Raw genomic sequence first — 21310 nt, forward strand, 5'->3', positions numbered from 1 at the left:
TTGAATTTCAGCCAGTCTTCATCGTAGTTGTTGAATTCATAGAAAACTGATCTGTGAATTCTATACTCTTTTATCTTTGGTTTGCTTATTTCTTTTCAATACAAAAAATGGCTGCTTTGCAACAAAAATTTTCAAAAATGATTTCGGCCCAGCTACGCACTAAAGCCAACGACTTTTTAAACTCAAGGAAAAATGCTAATAATCTTGCCGATATCATACAATTGTTCGAGGTAAGCATATTTTATGTTTATAGCACTAAAAATAACATTGAAACTGCGTCATAGGTTAATCATTTTTAAATTATATATATTTTATATTTTTAGGCTGAAACAGAAAACTTTACGTCCGTACTCCTTGCAATTGAAGTCATATTCACTGAATTACTCAAAAGAGGTGATCTGGTACAAGTGGTTGTGCCGTTAAAGCCAGCAGGTATTTTGGTTTCTAGTCATAAGTTATATACACAATAATTATATTATAAATTAATTATTTACCTCTCAGATCAATTAATTTAATATTTTTTCATTACTTTCTTGGTATATGTGTTCATGCTTGTGTGACTTCCAATGCTTTTAATTATTGAATGTTATCTAAGTCAGGCTAGGCTGACCACCATGATAATTGTAGGTATGTAATATTTAAAAAATCTTTCACTTTCTTAAAGATCAATCTCCTGAAGCCCAATATAAGAAATGGCTTAATGAATGCTATGAGACAGCACTTACTCATGCCTTGCAATGTGTAAAAAAAGGAAAAATAACTTCACGTCTCCAAGCCCTGGTTACTTTATGTAAGCTTATGCAGGCTGAGGGGAATTATCCTCTTGAGCCTATGAATGGTTTCTGTTTTCCTTCAGTCAGATTGAAGGTAAGAATCAAAAATTTATGGTGAAAATTACAATCCATTTAAGTAATACTGTTAACAAAACTGGGTACCTTAACCTTAAGAGTATGTAAGATGATTTCCAACCTTAATGCAATTAATGAGAAAAACATTTGAAATGTAAACTCATTTTCGCACATTAGTACACGAAAATATACCTATATTACTACAAAACTTTCATCAAGTTTTTCATGACCTATTAACTTCATTTGTATATATATATTTAATGAACAAATTTCTTACAGAATATATTTAATGTTCTGTTGGACTCAGAAATACCAATGTCGGCACCAATAACCCGTTTTCAAGAATTTACTGAATACAGGGATGTGCAACAGTTTGGTCTAAAGGTCTTAACAACACTTGCATACCGCAAGTAAGTAGAACATAATTATCAAAAAATATTATATATTAACAAATTGTTTTCCTCTTGATAGACTAAAAATTGTTATTAATAAATGTTAATTATTAAGCTGTCTAACATATGGAATTAAAAATGTTTTAGGTCTCCAACACATGTTTTTATACAGAATTATCTAGAGCTTTTAGATAAACTCCTTGCATTGGAGATCCCAACAGAAGTAAAAAAAACCAAGGGCAAGGAAGATGATAAAGAGGATAAAGTTCTTTGCAGTAGTAATGGTAAAGCTTTTAGATATTGAATAATCTAAAAATATAAGATGAATCCTATGTTTCTCTGACACAGTAGGCTATAAAAGAAACACTTCATCTTAGTCAAACATTTAGGTTAACAGCTTTGAAAAGATGTTACCAATTATGGTCTAGCAAACCTATTGTCATACTAGTTTTTACATTAAGTCTGTTCTGACAACATAATTTGTATTATATTTGGGTTAAATATTTATAAAAACTATCTTGAATTTACATGCCATCAACTAATTAACCTTACTTTAACAGGTAAACAATTCCAATTCAGTCCAGTATCATGCAAGCGGTATGCAAATTGTTGCTGGGGATTTGCCTGTCAGTGGTCTCTGTGTGAAGACCCAAAGACACATCGACGCGCCCTCATGTTGTTAGTAGAGAGACTCATGGGATTGCTAAATAAACCACAGCTTGCTACTGACATGCTCTGTGACAGTTTGGATGCTGGTAAGTAGATACAAATGGTTTAAGAATGTTGGGTCATAATACTTTTTAATTATCTCATACTTCTCTTCCGTTCCACTCCCTTGATTTGAGAACTGGCAGTAAATGTTAAATTAGAAGCATTTAATGTATATTTCTTTTCTTTGACTGATAAAAATAATAGATTATAATATATAGTATGAATAGTGAATAAGGCAGACAGGGTCGAGGAATGGTTCAATAGTTTTCAAGTCATTATCCCTTTTCACATAAAGTCTCATTACATATTCTTACTGGCACTAATCTGTTTCATAACAGTTAATTAATGATATATATAATTTAGTACCATACTTAAAACAATTACAAATAAGAAAATTTTATATTTTTTAAGTAGTAAATATGATATGGAACTTTAATTTCATGGTCTAACACATTCCAGGTGGTCCTATCAGCATGTTAGGTCTTCAGGGTGTGTTAGAGTTGGTCCGTCACCACAATATCTCATACCCGGATATATATGACCGGCTCTATGCTATGTTTGAGCCTGAAATGTTCGCCACGCGCTATAAGAAGCGGCTGATGCATTTGGCGGACATATTCCTCAGTTCTACGTAAGTTATTGGATTATGCAAAATATTTATTAATTTTATTTTTATATTTCAACATCGTACTTTACACCCATACATAAAAACTCAGTGTTATCATTCTGAAAACACCATTTGATAGAAAGAATTTGTCATTTCAATATTAATATAATTTTATAAGAAAATACCTATGATCAATGCTAAGGTTCAACAAATTTATAGTGAAACAGTTTTAAGTGTTTTACAAACATATATATTGTTTTCCAGACATTTACCAGAAAGTCTTGTAGCGGCATTCGCAAAGCGCATTTCTCGCCTAGCACTCGTGGCTTCACCTGACGACGCCCGTAGTTTGTTGCAAATCGTCGCTAATTTGCTTCTTCGGCATCCAGCGCTTAAGAGGATGATCTGCTCTGAAGATTCGCCAGCTATCAGTGAGTATCTTCTATAAGTACATTGTCTAGTAATAACATTGAGCTAAGCCTTTGTTGAGCTACAAAATAAGTGGTCGTCCAACCTTCATAGAATAAAATTGTCAAATATACAGAAAATATTTTGACAGATTTTCTCTATTTTAAATTAATTGAAAAAGGATGCCGATTACGCAGCTTAGAATTGTCTGTCTCTCTTCTAACACAAGGAGTTGTCTAATATTACCTCATAATTTAGGTCAGTAAATGTTTAATCTTATGTAACGCAACCTAACTAGCTTTGCTTTGTTACTGCACTTTTAATAGTGTATTGTTAAAATAGCCTCCTCATGTGTATCCTACATTTCAGTGTCAAACGACCCCTACGTAATGGAAGAGACAGGCGCGTCCCGATCCCGTGCACTTGGTTCTTCATTATGGGAAGTGCGAGCGCTTTGTCGTCACTGGGCACCGGAAGTCACCAGTGCGGCTACACGCGTTCTGGCTTCGCATGATGCAAGAGAATCACCACTTTCATTGGCCCCGCCTGAAGATAATGAGGTTAATTCATTTCTTTTTAGGTTATATCACCATCTCACAATCAGCTTTCATCCAGCAACCTTAAATGGTTAAAGATTTATTTCACATGTTTTTTTTTAATAGGATTAAATTTTAGCAAATACGCCCTTTTACGTCTTCTCGCTACTTATCCTGCTTTGTGTAGATGTATAGACAGAGATGCACGAGGGGAAAGAGAAAAATTTTAGGCTTTCGTAATTATGTGGTTTAGTGTAAGCTGCGCAATTTCTTTTTTCTAATTGACTTTCGTCAATTTCGATATTCGTTAATTGAAGATAATCTTTAAAAACAATTACAGCAATTTGAAGCAGAACTGAAAAAAAGATTCAAGACTATAGAAATCAACTTCATTCGGCCGGATGGAATGTGTATCCCAAGTGGAGACCGACTAATGACCTACTGGGATCTAACTGCTTAAAAAAGGTATGAATTGGTTCAATATTTGTAAATCCCTCCGAAAAACAGAGCAACCAGAAAAAAGTTCTTGTATTTGCAATAAATTTGAATATGAGCCACCAGGGCTATTATTATTGTTTAGTGATTAGGAGGTTTGGTACTGTATATTATTGAGTGGATATCATGTTAACTGTAACATGATATCCACTCAATATCAGTTACACCATATATAACAACTTATGGTCGTAAGTGATCAGGAGATAATGCCTCTTCATCTGAATCAATCAATTTATGAAAGTTTTCTTTATGGTTTATAATATGAGGCATAATTCCTTATAATCCAAACCTAACTTTTGTTACACTTTTTGATACAAGATAGTTCAGGAGAAAGTAGCCTCATTAAATTTAAATTATTTTTATCATAAATTATAAAAACAATAGAATTTGGTTTTTTTTGATCTTGTTTATTTCCAAATTCCACTTATTCTGTGGTGCTTTGAAAATCCACTGATCGATTTATATTTGATCAGTAGATTTTAAAAGTTAAATGACCAAATATATTAATAAGATTTTCATATAACAGTGCAAAATTCGATTTTTGATCCATTAAAAATTTGTAATATTAAAAAGTAACAAAAGTTTTTTTCAACAATCAAAGGATAGTAGCCAAATTAGTCAAATTGCCGTATTTATTTTAGCATTACAAAGATTTCTGATTCAAAAATCTGAAACAGTTGTACATTGACAAATAGGTTTTTAAAAATACCCATATCATATGGAAGTTTCGTTTTTGTGTCTATTTCTAAGCATTTTTATAAAAGGTAGTTCAACCCATCACCCAAGATTATTAAAATACGATTAATAAATTTAATTTTAAAATGTGGTGTTTTTATATTTAATCCGTGTGTACTATCTGTATTTATTATATTTCTGTGATCGCGTTATGCTCTTTTTTAGAAAGGAATATGATTCCGTTATTAAGTGAAAATTGTGTTTATTGCCATTTCCAAATGTGGGTAGTTGTAGAACGGGTAGACATCTGTTAAAATCTCGCTTTTTTATTTTTTTTACCGACTTCAAGAAAACCGAAGGAGTCAGTTAGTGCATTTAGAAATAAGAATATTATTTCAGTGTGATAGGAATCTAGATAGTTAAGAATTAGGATTATTTCGTTGTTTTAAGGCACTAACATTTGCGATATATTTTGCACTGTTAAGTAGTATAAGCACCTAATCTTCTATATTTATAAAACTTCTTGCGATATCTTTATTAGTTTTGTTTAACACCCGCGTAATGCGTATGAGTATAAAAGCTTTTATTTTGACAATATACGCACAATGATCATAATTATTCCAGTTTTGTTGAACGTAAGAAAACAGCTATGTTCTATGATAGTATTTGAGAATATTTTCTTTTCTGTCAATACAAAAATCAAGTGCAGATCTATTATAATAAAGTTTTTAATGATTTTGTGTATAAATAGACAATTCCAGTAACTTACCAGAATGAAAAATCGCAAATCATGACTATTTGAAATACCTTAGCATAATTTAAATAAAATATATATATATATATATATTTTTATTATGTACCTTAATGTATCTAAACTATGTAATACTGTAAGAAAATAACATTGCAAAGCTTAGAACTTGAAACCTACCTAGAAAAATTAATGTATCCTTAAAGTGTGAGCACTTTTTAATACTTCAGTATAAAATTTTTGGAATTGTCTATAATTTTATAATAATCTTCCAGTGAATGTTAATGTAACCTTTCTCATTCCAGTTCTTTTTTTCCTTTAAAAGTACTGAAATGTGACATTAAACTATAAGAACATCGTATGTACTATGTACTTTGAAAATTATGATGCTTGATGTGTCCACACTCAACTGTGAACTGTAAACACGGAAAGAATGTTATTAATGGAAATAAAAGCCATATTATTATTTGTGCCTCGCAGTTAAGATCACAGGGTGCGGAATCTGAATCTGAATTAAGTTTGCGTTAATATGAAAAAAGCCTGCTATATTTATAACTTTCGTCTTAATGGAGATCTATTCACCTGTATAGTTGAAACAAACCCACCCATTGTGCGACATTTTTATATGACATACAAATATCTATATAGCAAAACTTATACTTTTACATATTGTGAGAAAAACTTCTAGGATAGCAAACAAGATAAATATATTATTAACATTGAGATGGAAATATACATTCCAGTCTTTTGTGGTACTTTGTCAAAAGAATCTCACTGTAGTGGTACTGGAAACAGAATTTATTTACCAATTAAATTGAGATGTGGCAAAGAAATTACAGATCTAAAAAATATTCATAAATTATCCCCTTATTATACATGAAAACTAATAGGTCGAGTGCACTATTCTCTTAAGCATTCACTTGCCCCTTTTCATCAGTGACATTTAAACAAAATTTGACAGAAATACTAGTTTAGTGGTGCAATAAGACCGATTTAGTTTTTAAGTTTGTCTAGATTTCTCTGACTTTTTCATGGTACCAATGCAAAATTTTAATTGCTCCGCACCTGTGATGTGATTTATGAAACAAATTATTGTTAGATTTACTGTATGTTCGATTATGTTAAATAAATTATGTTTAAAACAATATCGTTTTATTTAATAAACACCACAATAAAAAAGATATTTATAAATTTAATATTTTCGGCTCATTAAGGACGAATAAATATGACAATAACTAAACTTATTGATATAATAAACCTTTAAGTCTTTTTAACCAGCTTGTGCTGCACGGATTTTTGTAAATACGTTTAGCGCCGATACACAGCTGACCCTTTGAATGTTTAGTTATGTTATTTTCTATATTTATATTAAATATCCCCAAAACGTATATTACAATTATGTTCTTCTAAAGTGGAAACTTAACAATTTATACCTTTTTTCCTTTTCCATTTGACCCTGTCTATCAAAATATTTACAGTTAAAAATAATGTCTTCCAGGCTCGAGGCACTTAGGTGCAAAGGAAACTGTCAATAATAACTATAAATTCGTAATACTAATCCTACTATTGCAAAAAAGTTAAAAATCGTTTTACGTATTAACAAGTCCGAGTATTTAAATAGGTTTGGAAGCATAAATTATGACCAAACACTCTCTATTTCTTCTTTCCAAGTGTCCAAAAAATATCATATTATAACGTAAACCAATTCATCTGAAGTAAAATACCGTCACGTTTGCATAATTTCTTCTTGACTATCACTGGTTGACTTTACGTGACAACATGTGATCTGAGGGCTGTCCTCTCTATCCACTTTCTCTGTTTCGGTTTCGTGGATGACAGCTTGCGTATCTTGACTAGAACAACAAGTATCCGGCGGAGACTCCTTGCAGCAGCCCTGTCGCTCTGTTTGTAATAATTGCGCTTCAACACTAGAATTTTCTTTGTGGCAACTTTGTTTTTTCGCTCTGGCCACTTTGGATGGACACCGCTTTGCTCCATAGTAGCAAGTATTAGATCGATCTGTCGAGGTAGAGGCTGGGAAGTAGTGTGAGGGCTGTATGCAGGTGCGAGTTTCACAGATGAAATTATCAGACTCAGTGCTAGATCCGGAGTTTAGTAGCGGTGGGGTCGTGCTTTCGGCTGGAAAAGAAAACAAGGTATAAGCAGCGGTTCTTTTAATAAATTTTGCACGCTACTTAGCTAGCTACTATTTAATTCTAAAGTGAAAAATATATAACATCGATTGCCTGTTACTACAAAAGCGACTATAACTATAACACAAATGATTAGGGGTAATTCCTTGGGCATGCTGATTCGAAAGTATTTATACATCCTTCCCTAACTAAAAACTATTACTAAAATGGCTAAAGCTAATGAAATCTTCTCATACAAATTGGATGTTTGAAATATGTATACAAGTGTGTTTCTATAGAAATTTAGGACAGTTTAATAGCTTTCTATAAAAAAATCTACGACTCGTCTATACTACGACTGATATTTCAGCTACACAATCTGTGTCTTTTAAAGCATAAATTTAAAAAATAGCATCATGTGGCAAAAGGGAATCGAGGACTAGAGGAAATATTACTCAGGAAGGTGTGTAGGGTTCAGACTACAGCGGTGTGCTGGCCTGCTGCAGCTCTAGCGCGTCCATCTGTTTGCACAACTTCCCCTCGCATTTCTCCCAGCTGCATTTCTCCGTGTTGCACCGGTCTGGGACATATAGGGTTAGGGGGGATAGGAAATATAGTTACCAACGTGATGCTGTTTGCCTTTCAAATGTTGAATTCAATGTATTACCTACGACTATATACATATATATATATATATATATATATATATATATATATATATATATGTACAATAACATTCTGTATCTATTTGGATTGAAAAAGATGTGTATTTTATGTTAGAATATTAAATCGCTGTTAACATTACATAAAGTTTTAAACATAGCAAATTTTCCTGTTGCAAAACACAATTTGACAGAAAAAGACAAAAGGGTGTTAGACCAGATTTTATAAATGGCAAAAGAGGGCACTAAGTCCAGTATTGTAAATAATACCTGTATCATCACATTCAGGAGTGCAGATAACCATTCGCTTGCTCCCAAAACATTGCATCTGTAGCATTGTTAGCTTCGGTCCGAATAGGAAATAGCCTGAAAAAGATTAAGATCATATTACCGCCTTCATGATCCATTGGTCTTTTGGCTTTGCAATGTGCTAAGCTACACGCGTGTACATAAATAGGAATGGCGCTGGGGTAAGAATCAGAGACTGCAAATTATCACTCCCGTGTTTCAAAAACATAATGAATTTCGTCACAAAGGAGTCAGTTATGATTCAAATTAATTTATAATATTACTCTCATCCGTGTCTTGAATATTTTTGTAAGTCCTGACTCCAATCATAAAATGTTTTAAAAACAAGAACGCAAAAAGCTTCTTGAAACAAATTTAGTAAACTTCAGTAACAATAGAACGGACTAACGTTAAACAAACTATTTATTCAAAACTATTTTTTTATATACAACAGACAAATCTAATCGCTAAATAATTTGCCATCACCAGTTAGATTTTTATAAATTGACAATTGACACTCACCTAGCATCATGCCAAGCACCACAGCGAGTATTAACTGAACGTTATACACCATAACGACTAACATGAGTAGATAGCCAACCACGTTGTGAACCAGGAAGATCGCAGTCTGGTGCAAATTTACTAAAGTCCTGTGGAGATGCAACATTTTTCTCTGTTAAAAGTAGGGACCAGCCCAGACTTTGCATCGGGAAACCTTGACCCGTAAATTTCCCTTCCAGCAACTTCGTGCCGTTTTTATTCTTTGAGTTCATCGGAAGGGCATGACGGACGCAGCAGAGGGCTTATTATATAATATATTATGTTCAAATCCGACTACTACGAAAGTCTTTGTCGAGCTAAACACTTACAATAACGCTTTGTATTTGTAAAATAATTTTCAAAATCGTTTCGGTTGAACCGAGATTACCCCATGGTGACGTTTACAAACTTTATCTCTTTATAATATTAAAATGGATGTTGCTTATCTTACATAGTTGGATTAGTGTGTGCTTTGCTTATCTTAGCTCAAGATAATAAAATCGTGCCTTAGAAAAAACCTTACCTAAGTCTAAAAGAGTACCACCGACTGACTTGGCCGGTACTTGCGTTTCTACTCGTTGTTGGTTCCATCGGATTACTTTGGTCTCTGAAAAAATAATCTAAACTTTAATTCGTCGAAATTATTCAACGATGTTGCTAACAGTAAAATAACGTCGTACATATAACACAGATTTTCTATAACATGCACGGTCCGTTTAGGATCGCTATAAATAAGTTACACTATCCAGACCATATCCGGACCATAAATCCAATATTATTTACAGGATATTTATAGTGTACAAGTAAGTCGACCAATCCTGTATTATAATCAGTTTTTGCGAGTACATTTTGTTGGAGAAATTTATCATACAAGGAACGCTTATAATTTCAATAGCATTTTATGCACAGCCAGCCTTCTTATTAAATAACAAATATTTACGTCAAATTGATAATAAGACGGATAAAATATGATTGTAAATTGTAATACCATTTCTGATTTCTAGGTTTACGCGTAAATTTAGCCTTGAACTACTTACCACTTTCAAATATATAATGCACAATAACGATATTTCTTTACTACAATAGCGAAAAACTTAACTCAATTAAATAGATAGAATAAATTAGGTATGAAAGTACAAAATATATTCAGCAAGCTTTCTACAACTTTAGTATTTCAATTTCTCAATAATAATCATAAAACATGCTAGTATAGATAACGTAACAATATAGTTTTAAATCAGTAGCGATTCGTAAAAACTTGGGAATTACGTGGTAACAGAATTGATTTCGGGATCGCTATTTAATTTGGATAGTATGCTTGCTTATACTCCTCCTCAAAATATCTCCAAGATAATTAGAGGAAATTACAAGTTACTGATAAATTGCAGGATGTTTGTGTTATTTCGCAGTTTTCCTGCTCCACCTTATACTAAATGTAACTGTGCAATTATATACTGTCCTGTATAAAGGATTAAATTCATAACATGGAAATGTTTAATTATTTAATATCTTGTATAGACAACTTATGTAAGCCCCTGTGACATAGATCAGATATAAAAATATAAGTTTCAGAACTGGGCCAACCCACAAGGGTTTGTTACTAAATCATTGTTATAATGTAGAAATGCTTTAACAACTTGAACGTAAGTCTTTCTACAATTGGTGTACTGTGTTTTTTTATCGAATATCAAATAATATAATTATAACCCATCCCGGATATAATATTATTATTTTGAATTTAACTGAACTAAATTTTCTTATAATTTTAAGTACTCGCGTAAAGAAAAGACAATATTAAAGGGTGTATATTTGTATAATAGTTTGGACATACCGTTCGCACAGAAGATTCCTTCGTTCATCGGATCGGTATGGGTAAAGTTTCTTGTGAGCAGCGCGCTGCACCCGTGCTAAGTATACCTAAAAATAAAAAAGAATAGCAATACTAACCTATCCGCGTTCATACGTATACTATATTTATTTAGTCGACCTAAATGAATATTACCTTTTCGGAGGTAAGGCATTTGTCAATCTCATGTACGGTAACGAGACATGTCTTAGGTTGAAATTCAAAGGATTAGCGTAATATAAAAAAAAAATCTGAATTTTTAATATGTGTACAATTGTATTCAAAGTTTTGTTTAGGTTTGTATGATGATTGGCCGAGAGTATATTTCTAGCAAATAAGTTAAGAAAGAGGCGCTGATGCACTAAAAACGTTCTTGTACCTTTTTTAATTAAAACTATATAGTACCTTGGAAGCTTCAAATAGCAGCGACACAAAGAAGAGTACAATCCATGTAAGAGCAAAGCTCCATCGTGTGTTGATGTTTAGTCCGGAAAACAACAGCTCACCAACATCATAACCAAACCACATCCACATGTGCATACACATGGCTTTACCTACAACATAATTTAATGAATATGCACCCTTAAGTGCAACACATTCTGCATATACTGCCCACAATACAAATAGAATGAGAGTGCTTTTGTTTGAAAGTATTTAACTCCTTAACGATTGTTTAAGCGACGGAAATAACTACGTTCACGATTGTAAAATAAATACAAACTCGTTTTATACTACAGCTATAGGAAGCATACTATATATTTAAAAACATATTTATTTTAAAGTTGTAATTTATCAGCTATATATATACATAGTTTAGTTTTATGTTTTGCCATATTTTTGAGAGAAATTAGTAGACTTTAAATAAATAAAAATTAACTTTCAATAAATATATTTTTTTATACTTTCAATTAAGAAACTAAGTTTTTTAAATGATTATGACTGTTCTTTGCTTACTCAATCTCATTTAAGAACAATACACCTCTTGAACTTCTAATACAGTGACTACTGCCAACTATTGTATTTGCTTCAAGTTACATATTTAATTAAGTCTCAAAAGTAATCTTTAATACTTTCTGCTACAGGTAGAAGAATAGAAGAATTCTGCTTAAGAATACTTAGAAGCAATACAGTACATTTTAATATGATAACAAAAATATTATACCTACTTGTATTATTTGCACCTACTATCAATAGTTTAATGTTATAATAACATATGTGAACAATGGAGAGTAATAGATTGTTAGCTAAACAATCTTACTTTTTATTTCAAACAAAACAATACTCAACACTAAATGTAGCAATGAACATACAGAAATAATTGTCTCATGAATAAACTTAAGTTTTGTTGTTTTTACTTATTACACCTGTTGAAACCATTGAACAAATAAGAAATTTCTCCACCAGATATTAAAACAACAAATAAACTAACATTTGCCAGATAAGCTATCATAAACCCTCTTATGTTTCACTATCAGTTTCAATTGTTAGAACATTTAAAACACATATTTAATATGTATCATATACTTTACAGAATAGACTGTGTAGTCTATATATGTTACTGGGCCATGTAAGCATTGAGGGATTGTTTGCCAAAAAAGAACTATTTCAATTTATTTTTCATTTTAAATTTTTTATGAACAGCTATTACTCATTTTCAAGTTCATAAAATATGTTTTATGTTAGTTTTTAGATATTACAAAAAATAATTCAATATATAATTATAAACTTAAATACCTAAACGTATTATCATTTATCATTCACAACAAACTTCCAAAAGCTTCACTTTCACCTATTTATTTAACTATTAGCGATGAAAAATTAAACTTTACAGATTAAGTCGTAAATTAACAGTTTTTGCAAGCTTACCTTTATTATTAGATTAGAATTTAAATTTCGTACAAGTACTGCATCCTTTATCGACCACGAAATCGGATAATAACAATTTACATCCTTATCAAGTTAGAATGTAATTTATAGTTGTAGAACATAAAATGTATTATCAGGAAAGTACGATTTATCCGATATTTAAATCCCAGAACTTATATAACGATACATACACTACACACGTTACTTAATCCACCAAGTTAGTAGGTGAATGATAAAACTAAACTGATTATTATTTTATTTTGATTAATTATTTGAGGTGGATGTTATTAGTTTGTCGAAAGTATTAGATTTTGAAGTATGAAAGTTCAACTATACTCGAACTTCAAAGTTAAAACAGGATTGTCATTTGTCAAATTGTCAAGAGTCAATAGTACCAAGCCGTATAGTATACGACGTACTGACCATATCAGAGGGTAAGACTCAGTTACTTAAGTAATCTTATCGGAACAGTAAGATTTGGAATGATATTCAGAATCTTGCCCACTGAATTTTACTCTCAGAGTATGTCAAAATCTAATATATTCATATCGTGTTGAATTCTGACTTACGTTAAGACTCGACACTGCATACCCTGATTCTCAGGTTACAATGTACTACTTTTAATTTTACAGAATATTTTTTTTGCATTATTTAAATTTTTAACTTTGCAGACTATGAAAACGATGAAACTGTATTATTGTGTACTATAATAAGATAATAAATGTCAATGTCAAAATTTCAATTAATTTGCAAATACATTGTAGAATAATGTGTAACGCTTTATCAAACATGATATTTAATAATAACTTTTTACAGATAATTTAGAAGTTTAATAAAAAAAAATAACAAATTTCTTTCATAAAAACAATTTAACAATTCCTACTTAGACATAATTATTTAGTCAAATTAGGATCTAGTACTGATAAAGCCGCACCGACGAGATGCAATGATCCTGTTATTAAAATTGATTTTTTCTCTTTTTTATTTATACACTTTAGCACATCTGAAACACATTCTAACACCACAATTTTTCTTGATTGCTTATTAATATTTTTCCAAATATTTGCGTACATTTTACAACGGGAAATCAGTTCATTATGTTCCATAATTGAATAATTATCACTTTTGTTGCTAATTTCTTTATGCGCTATTGGAATAACAAAATAGACAGTATCAAAATGCATATGACTTAGCGGTTTCAATAGAACTTCAGCATTTCGGTCTCCTGTTGCGCTGAATATCAAATCCTTATCATGAAATCTGCAAGATATAAAAAATATTTACTATTATTATCCTTTTTTAATTTAATTGTATAAAACAAATTGGCAAATACAAAGTTAAAATATGTGTAAATATATTACTTTTAGAAAGATTAGGTATATAAAATTTTATTCTTTAAAGAACTTATAGTCTATAGCTAATCATAATTTAAACCCATGACAAACATAAAGGTAGAAACTGGCATAAACTTAAAACTATAATGCCATAATATAAAATAAAAAAAACATATGGTACTGTCACTACGGATTGAGGGCTTGTGACAAAATCGCTGCTCCAATGCTAATGTCATTCCTTTACAAATTCCTCGCGCCCAAGTTATGTCTATCGCAAAGTGACTGACTCAAGCCCATGATGTGCGGGCAAGACACTTGGAGACAATTGACAGTTAACACTGCAGTGTCATTTCATAACAAGACTATTTGCAATTATGTATGAATAAAAGTTAACATTATAAAGTAAAATCACAATAATTCGAGACGTAATTAGATAAATTATAACAGTAAATTAATTACAAACAGAGACCATGAATGCAACAAGAAAGAAAGTCACAAAAATCGAAGAATTGAGTAAGGAACAAATTCGTCAATCAATCATAAAAAAACGAGAATGCAACGCTAAAGCTCAAAAAATAGTCGAAAGCTTATTAGAGAAGTGCATCAATGAAGCATACTTGCTTAAATGTCTACCGGATATTAACCAAAGTCATTTCGAAGATGTGATAGAAGAGCGAGCTATTGTACACCTTTGCGGATTTCCATTGTGTCAAAAAGCAATTTCTCCGAAAGAGATACCAAAACAAAAGTACAGAATTTCCATGAAAACAAACAAAGTATATGATATAACTAGTCGTAAAAGTTTCTGCAGCAACACTTGTTATAAATCTGCTATGTACATAAAAAAACAAATGCTGACCAGTCCACTTTGGTTCAGACAGTATGAAGAAGTTCCAAAATTTTATATTTTACCTGATGATACTATAAGTAGCCTTGGACAAGAAATTGATCTAAAGTTAATTGAGCACATTGATCTTAACTCTGAATCAAAGCCATTTACATCTATTGATGAATTTACTACTGCTAGCCTATCAGAATTTCAAAATAAAGACAAAAATAATACAGATGATTTTAAAGAATGTATGAGTGCAAACCCAATAAAAAAACCAATAGGAAAAAAATGTGATACATCCAAGTGGAAGTTTAATGTACTGGAAAACAAGATAGACCCATTACCAAATAATTTATTAGATATTAAGGATTTAAATATAGATATTCAACTTCCTTCCACAACCAATATGATAGACAAAAACAAAAAATTACCAGTGCCAAACCCACTTAACATTGTTGGTGAAATAATTGAAAAACCGGAAAAGAAAATTGATCCAATACTTATAAATGTACCAACAGAACTAAGAAAAGAGAAACTGAAACCTTTGGAGAATAAAGCCTTTTCAAAGAAACAGCTTTCAGTAACAGCAATAACAATTGAAGTTGAGAAGTGCTTAGCTGAATGGTTTACTTTGGATTCCCTCCTTTTTCTATTTGGAGAAGAAAAAGTAAAAATATTAGTAGAAGATAAGGGAGAATATATAAAAGAATATTTAAAAAACCAAGCCCAAAGCATATTTCACAAATCCAACTTGTATGATCAGTATCAAGCTCTTTGCCGAAAGTTAAATGTGTTAGAATTAGAAGATAAGAAGTATGATGCTCAAATCTTCACAAAAGAAATGAAACCTTTGCCTGATTACAGAATTTTAAAGGAAGAAAGCAAAAACCTTCAGTTGAAGGTAAAAGCCTTCTTTGCTGGTGAAACTGAAATACCTGACAATAATTCTACGACTGAAACAACTGAGGTTGCCAAAGCTGTGGAAGACAATGTTACACAGTTACCATTAGTGGATAGGAATGCACAAAATGCATTACGGCGTGGTATTGTGTGTCAACATTTAAATAAAGTATTGCCAGATTTATTGAGATCTCTAGGGTTACTGACATTATCTGTAAGTGCTGATGTGCGATTGCTTGTTAACACATTTCAATTAAAAGCAAATAACATAATGTTTAAACCAATACAGTGGACCCTAATAGCCATTATTTTTATAAAACTGTTATCATTAAGGGATGGGAGGTTGGCATACTTATTGAAGCAGTCAATTGCTTTTCAGCATATGCAATTATTATTATTGAGTTATCAACAAGATGGAGGTTACTTAGATAGGTTGGTATTGTGGCTAACTGATGTTGATAGATTATTAGATGTAAGTAATAAGCAATTGACTACTGAGACAGCCACAAATTAGAAATTTGAAAATATTGTAATAATTGCATACTATTTTAAGCAATATACTTATGTTATAATAATATTTACTTTCTTTAATTAATACATTTTTCTAAAAGTGCTTTATTCATTTGTCTAGACTATAACATACTATTATATTAAGTACTGTAAAGCTGTGCACCGTGGTTATATTATATTAATTGCTGTCTTTTTTTAATTTTGATACCACTACTAAAATGGGTAAACAAATATTTATTTTATATTAACTAATCTCTATATTTATTTGATGACATGCAGTCAAACAGAACTATTCATCAAATTCAAAGGGAAGTAACTAACCCTGATTTAATTTAAAAAATGATTCTTATACTGATAACTAATATTGATTTGTTTTGGTATGGAAACACACAAAAGATAAAGGCGATAAAGTATGTCATTCTATATAGATAGTACTACAGCTTTGTCACATTCATAGAATATAATATACCTGCAGTTTTCCGCAAACCATTTAGCACATATTTCCATGGATTCTTTTGTATGAGCCCCATCAAGATATACACAACCATAATTTGTTTCAATAATCTGGTACCTCCCAGGCCACTTGCAATCCCGCAAGCCTATCACAGTTTCCTTTGACAAGCTACTGATTAATAAATCTGTATTTTGAATTGTGTTATCTATATTATTTTTATCTTTAGTTTTTATTCCCATCCATGCATGAGCTAGTTGAATAGATAATGATGCATTCATTCTATAAGCTTCTAATTCTATTGATAGACGAAGTCCATTTTGAAATGCATATGTACTATAATTGGGAACTGTTGTAAGAGGACACTGAAAAATAAAAAAATAATTGTCTTGTCAAAATACAACTATTTGGTTACGGCCAAACTCCTAGAATTAATTAGAAATATCGTTATTTCTTATTTATTAAAGGGAGTTCTTAAGTTATACAATGATTGCATGTATTAAGCTTAGCTAGGATATGTGAGAATCAGAAATAATTATTAGGTTTTCATAAGAATTCAAAATCAAAATACAGTTTACTCATTTAGGTGACCACCTTTTCTCAAAAGATGGGTGTAGAATGGACTATATATATCTGACTAATACGCAGTTTGTATAGGCAACGCAAGGAGCATTATTGCTGTTTACGAATTTAAATAAAACTATATTTACTTGAAATTCAATAGCTTTTCGTCTCAGTACATCCATAGCATCAGTTTCTTGATGTACCGTGTAAGCTAAACATCCCGGTTTCATAACACCGGCTTTAGCCAATGCTATTTCTGGTAGTGTCGTACCCAGTATGGCAGTGTGATCTAACCCCAGTGCTGTTATGCCAATAACTGGAACTTTTCTAGAACAAAATTACACATTGGGAACAAAGTGAATACAGAAATAAATATAAACTTGAAAAGATTCAAAATGACTTTATAAATTTATCTCCTATAAGATCTTTATCAAGTTTGATACCTATAAAGACGCGTGTGAATATTATAAAATTGAGGCTTTAGAATCTCGGCAAAAACAATACTATACTATATGACGTCATTTCAAATAAAATTAATTGCAGATCACTTCTAGACAAATTGCACTTTCATGTTCCTGCCTGCACATTAAGGACCTATCCGGTCGCCAAACTACAAAAACGTACATTGTTTCTTTCCAATTTGTCATCGTTTCTTGTAGGCCGAATGGAAAAAATATATGGTGGAGTTCAGTAGCTTATGTATCCATTTTGAAAGATTGATTCCCGATTTAAATAACTTAAATAGAAAACAAATCCAAATATAGCCAAGATTTTGACACATATATACAATATAATAATATAGATCATGATTTTTAAATTTACACGATATATTTTATCGCAAGACAAGTATCCATTTCAGAAAATAATTGATAAAATTACATTAATTTAATGTTTTACATAACTAATTGTTATTACGGGCCGACGCGCCACTGTGCACCGCAATTCATCCCGAGACACTGACACAGCAATTCGTGTTGGGATAGGGCCTTAACACCAACTATGCAAAAAACGAAGGTTTGTATCTCGCAGCCCGGACATACAACTACAACTATTTAAGCCTTGGCTCGTTGAAGCTATTCCAGAATATTCTAAGGAGTATTAGGCATATCCATAGCGCTATATCACCTGAATGATGAACACACATTTTCATCATCGGACGTCGAGGCAGAATACAAAATTCTACCCGTATCACCTCGACGTCCGCCGTTCCACGACTGAGCGTTTTTCAAGGCAATTTTTGCCGCGAACCACTGCTATGTGGAACCAGCTGCCCACTGAAGTATTTCCGAACCAATTTGATTAGGACCCTAAGTCCTTCAAGTAAAGAGTGTACCAATTCTTAAAAGGCCGGCAACGCACTTGCTATCCTTTGGCATTAAGAGTGTCCATGGCCGGCGGTACCACTTAACATCAGGTGGGCCTCCTGCCCGTTTCTTCTATAAAAAAACTAACATACACACCATCAAACTACACAGCCGAATTCGGTATACTTAGTTTAATGTATATAATATTGTTTATGGATATTTTGCTATCGTAAATGTTTAAACGTAAATATATATTTTAATTCTTTGTTTTTACTGTCGTAAGTTTTTGTTCATATGTATTGTGATTTACCGCAATTTTACTATTATTATACTTGCTAAAAGTGTTAAAATCATAATATTAGTACACGGTTTAGGTTTGGTGCGTTTGGCTTTGAGTTTGATGGTTGGTAAGACAACTATTTGTCCATAAAGAAAATGATAAGTTAAAAAATACAGCAATCCCTTTCATTTGTCTTATATCGATAAATACAAATATTGGTATTTACCTTAAAATATTAGTATAGTCATCGATTCCTCCGATGCCAACCTCCACAACCGCGACATCTACTTCCTCTTCAAGAAATACATTGAACGCCATCACTGTAAGGAAAGCGAAGTATTTCGGCATGTCACCATCATAAGCCTTAAACATAAATTATTTGACATTCGTTAGTGTAACAATATTGTCTTTATTTCTTATTATTATTGCCTAAATTAATGTATCTGTTAAGAATTTTTATTAAAAAAATTTTTTCATATTAATGGTGATGTTTCTTGCCGCACTCCATTATGTCCTACTAGAAAAATGCCATAGGTTTATTCAATATGTATCATAATAAATTTATTACTAATATAATTACTGCTTTTCCCTTAAGACAGTTTTCTTGGAAATAGTAAATGTTAATTTTATTATTTGTGTCATAAATTACTGACATAGGGACTGAGTAACTTATGTTTATGTAAGTAGCATGTATCAATTGATAGTTGAATTGGATTGAAAAACTAACCTGTGTTTTATATAGAGAATCATACACTTTATGAAAGTGCCTTGCAAATGCCTCTTCAGAAAGTGGTATTCCAAACAATCTGATTCGTTCTCGTACTGCTACTAGATGAGGTGATGAGTAGAAACCGGTACGAAAACCGTGTGCCCGTAATATTGATTCACACATTGCACTAGTTGAACCCTGAAATAATATTTAATAACAACAACAATAATGACCTTAATAAAAGTTTGAAGAAATCCTTCATTTTCTATATGCATCAAATGTAGGATAACTTAATATCAATCAATTTAATAGCAATAAAATTTGGTTTCTTAGGTGAAATTCTTACCTTTCCTTTAGTGCCAGCCACATGTACCACAGATAATTTATCAAGTGTATTCAATGAAATTCCCGTTCTCATAAGATAGTTTTCCATGTCTTTTAAGTTTGTACATTTCTAAAAATATTGCCTTTACATAAACCACATTTAGTACAGATTCCATATTGACATTGTAAGAGATAGCTTTATATAATTACAAAAAAACATTATATCATATAAAAAGATTATTTCTATCAAGATGCTACTATATGACTAAACTCTGAATGTTTTAACAAATCATTCATATCTTTGAAACAACTATCTATAAAACAACAACTGTTTGTTTATGTGCACAACAATTATATATCAAAATTCGTATTATATTTGAGTAGGTTGCTTAGTAATTGTAAATATTTGTTTTTAGTCTCTAGATGGAAACTTAAACTTACTTGACCAGTTTTTATATCCTTGCGAATTTGTGCAATAGTTGCTTTATTGGATTGTAATGAGTTCAGTTTATGAACAGCCTCCTAAAAAAGAACAGTTATATGTATCAACTTTGACATATTGTCAAAATATAGTTACTAAAACTTATGGCAAATATTATACAAATTACAAGTGTTTAAAAAATATATTAATTCCTTCTAACTAATTATCATAAAAGAACAGTTATGTGTAAATTATTTGCAGTAACATACGCGCTATTATTTATTGCATAACTTATTATTTAACTATTTTTATCTTGTATAAATAGGATACTAACCTCGTATTTGATAGAAAACATTCTGCAAACTATTCTGAAAATCAAACTACGACACAGGCCGACGCTAATCATCGACACGCTAAGTCAAAATTTAAACCGTAAACTAAATTGATAGAAATAAATTGCGGTTAAACTTTCCAATATGGAACGTCGATATTTGAGGTTTGAGGTTAGGGGGGAGGGGGAGGGAGGGGATTGAGGCCTAACCCCCAGTGCCAAAATGGGCATTTAAATCGATGGTACATATTGGAAAGTTTATCGTCGATACCTGAGTAGTATCGATACTTTCAAAATTTTCGGACTACACTAAGTGATAGACGTTTGACATCAATTATTTGTCAAATATATTTAGTAATTGCGTGTTATTTACCAATTTGTATGAAATTTAAAAAAATGTATATAATGAACCGTAAGTTTAAACTTTGCAAAACGCTTTCTTTTAGTGAGGTCTATCTCCAAAAAAAATATGGGCATTTAAATCGATCGTTTATCCTAAATTTCGTATAAACTAGAAACCTAATCGTGTATTTAACTTTTTTAGATATTATTGATCTTCAAAGTTTTTATTAACTAGTTGCCGGGCTAATGATTGA

At 31.4% G+C, this 21310-nt stretch overlaps 4 protein-coding genes across 6 annotated transcripts; 2 read left to right on the top strand and 2 right to left on the bottom strand.

Annotated features, from left to right (window-relative positions):
• The first annotated feature begins 68 nt into the window (after nucleotides 1-68).
• On the top strand, nucleotides 69-6515 carry LOC123716131 (nucleolar complex protein 4 homolog A). Its single transcript, XM_045671709.1, has 10 exons — nucleotides 69-230; nucleotides 324-432; nucleotides 665-867; nucleotides 1128-1258; nucleotides 1388-1524; nucleotides 1801-1995; nucleotides 2411-2582; nucleotides 2823-2989; nucleotides 3336-3526; nucleotides 3843-6515. The coding sequence occupies exons 1-10, from the start codon at nucleotides 108-110 to the stop codon at nucleotides 3960-3962; spliced, it is 1548 nt and encodes a 515-aa protein (XP_045527665.1). The 5' UTR covers nucleotides 69-107; the 3' UTR covers nucleotides 3963-6515.
• Nucleotides 6516-6592: 77 nt separating this feature from the next.
• On the bottom strand, nucleotides 6593-13258 carry LOC123716138 (probable low affinity copper uptake protein 2). 2 transcript variants are annotated; one of them, XM_045671729.1, is made up of 8 exons: nucleotides 12755-13258; nucleotides 11294-11442; nucleotides 10874-10959; nucleotides 9566-9649; nucleotides 9025-9152; nucleotides 8485-8580; nucleotides 8008-8132; nucleotides 7432-7559 (listed from the first exon to the last, which is right to left on the bottom strand). In XM_045671729.1, the coding sequence occupies exons 2-7, from the start codon at nucleotides 11432-11434 to the stop codon at nucleotides 8032-8034; spliced, it is 636 nt and encodes a 211-aa protein (XP_045527685.1). In that variant the 5' UTR covers nucleotides 11435-11442; nucleotides 12755-13258; the 3' UTR covers nucleotides 7432-7559; nucleotides 8008-8031. The 2 variants fall into 2 exon arrangements, with proteins under 2 accessions (XP_045527677.1, XP_045527685.1); XM_045671721.1 differs by lacking the exon at nucleotides 8008-8132 and having other exon boundaries at nucleotides 6593-7559; nucleotides 12755-13100.
• Nucleotides 13259-14203: 945 nt separating this feature from the next.
• On the top strand, nucleotides 14204-16119 carry LOC123720648 (putative RNA polymerase II subunit B1 CTD phosphatase RPAP2). The gene is made up of 2 exons (XM_045677350.1): nucleotides 14204-15919; nucleotides 16110-16119. Exons 1-2 carry the CDS (start codon nucleotides 14559-14561, stop codon nucleotides 16117-16119), a joined length of 1371 nt encoding a protein of 456 aa, XP_045533306.1. The 5' UTR covers nucleotides 14204-14558.
• A 572-nt stretch (nucleotides 16120-16691) lies between these two features.
• Nucleotides 16692-21283, bottom strand: LOC123715807 (folylpolyglutamate synthase, mitochondrial-like). 2 transcript variants are annotated; one of them, XM_045671127.1, is made up of 7 exons: nucleotides 20718-21283; nucleotides 20404-20484; nucleotides 19985-20092; nucleotides 19657-19836; nucleotides 19156-19292; nucleotides 17492-17672; nucleotides 16692-17146 (listed from the first exon to the last, which is right to left on the bottom strand). In XM_045671127.1, the coding sequence occupies exons 1-7, from the start codon at nucleotides 20787-20789 to the stop codon at nucleotides 16751-16753; spliced, it is 1155 nt and encodes a 384-aa protein (XP_045527083.1). In that variant the 5' UTR covers nucleotides 20790-21283; the 3' UTR covers nucleotides 16692-16750. The 2 variants fall into 2 exon arrangements, with proteins under 2 accessions (XP_045527083.1, XP_045527090.1); XM_045671134.1 differs by lacking the exons at nucleotides 16692-17146; nucleotides 17492-17672 and having other exon boundaries at nucleotides 19156-19249.
• Between the last annotated feature and the right edge of the window lie 27 nt (nucleotides 21284-21310).

This window comes from Pieris brassicae, chromosome 1 (assembly GCF_905147105.1).
Source record: "Pieris brassicae chromosome 1, ilPieBrab1.1, whole genome shotgun sequence".
Classification (NCBI taxonomy): domain Eukaryota; kingdom Metazoa; phylum Arthropoda; class Insecta; order Lepidoptera; family Pieridae; genus Pieris; species Pieris brassicae.

Bases quoted from the DNA above. Each gene is read 5' to 3' on its own strand.
- LOC123715807 (XM_045671127.1), bottom strand. From the start codon at position 20,789: ATGATTAGCGTCGGCCTGTGTCGTAGTTTGATTTTCAGAATAGTTTGC. The intron at 19,293-19,656 runs GTTAGTTTTTCA...TTTATGTTTAAG, and splicing joins ATTCTCTATATAAAACACAG to GCTTATGATGGTGACATGCC. The intron at 17,673-19,155 runs GTAAATACCAAT...ATTTTGTTCTAG, and splicing joins GACTATACTAATATTTTAAG to AAAAGTTCCAGTTATTGGCA.
- LOC123716131 (XM_045671709.1), top strand. From the start codon at position 108: ATGGCTGCTTTGCAACAAAAATTTTCAAAAATGATTTCGGCCCAGCTA. The intron at 1,996-2,410 runs GTAAGTAGATAC...AACACATTCCAG, and splicing joins CTGTGACAGTTTGGATGCTG to GTGGTCCTATCAGCATGTTA. The intron at 2,583-2,822 runs GTAAGTTATTGG...ATTGTTTTCCAG, and splicing joins GACATATTCCTCAGTTCTAC to ACATTTACCAGAAAGTCTTG.
- LOC123716138 (XM_045671721.1), bottom strand. From the start codon at position 11,434: ATGTGTATGCACATGTGGATGTGGTTTGGTTATGATGTTGGTGAGCTG. The intron at 10,960-11,293 runs GTACTATATAGT...TTTTATTTTTAG, and splicing joins TGCTATTTGAAGCTTCCAAG to GTATACTTAGCACGGGTGCA. The intron at 8,581-9,024 runs GTGAGTGTCAAT...AATCTTTTTCAG, and splicing joins GGTGCTTGGCATGATGCTAG to GCTATTTCCTATTCGGACCG.
- LOC123720648 (XM_045677350.1), top strand. From the start codon at position 14,559: ATGAATGCAACAAGAAAGAAAGTCACAAAAATCGAAGAATTGAGTAAG.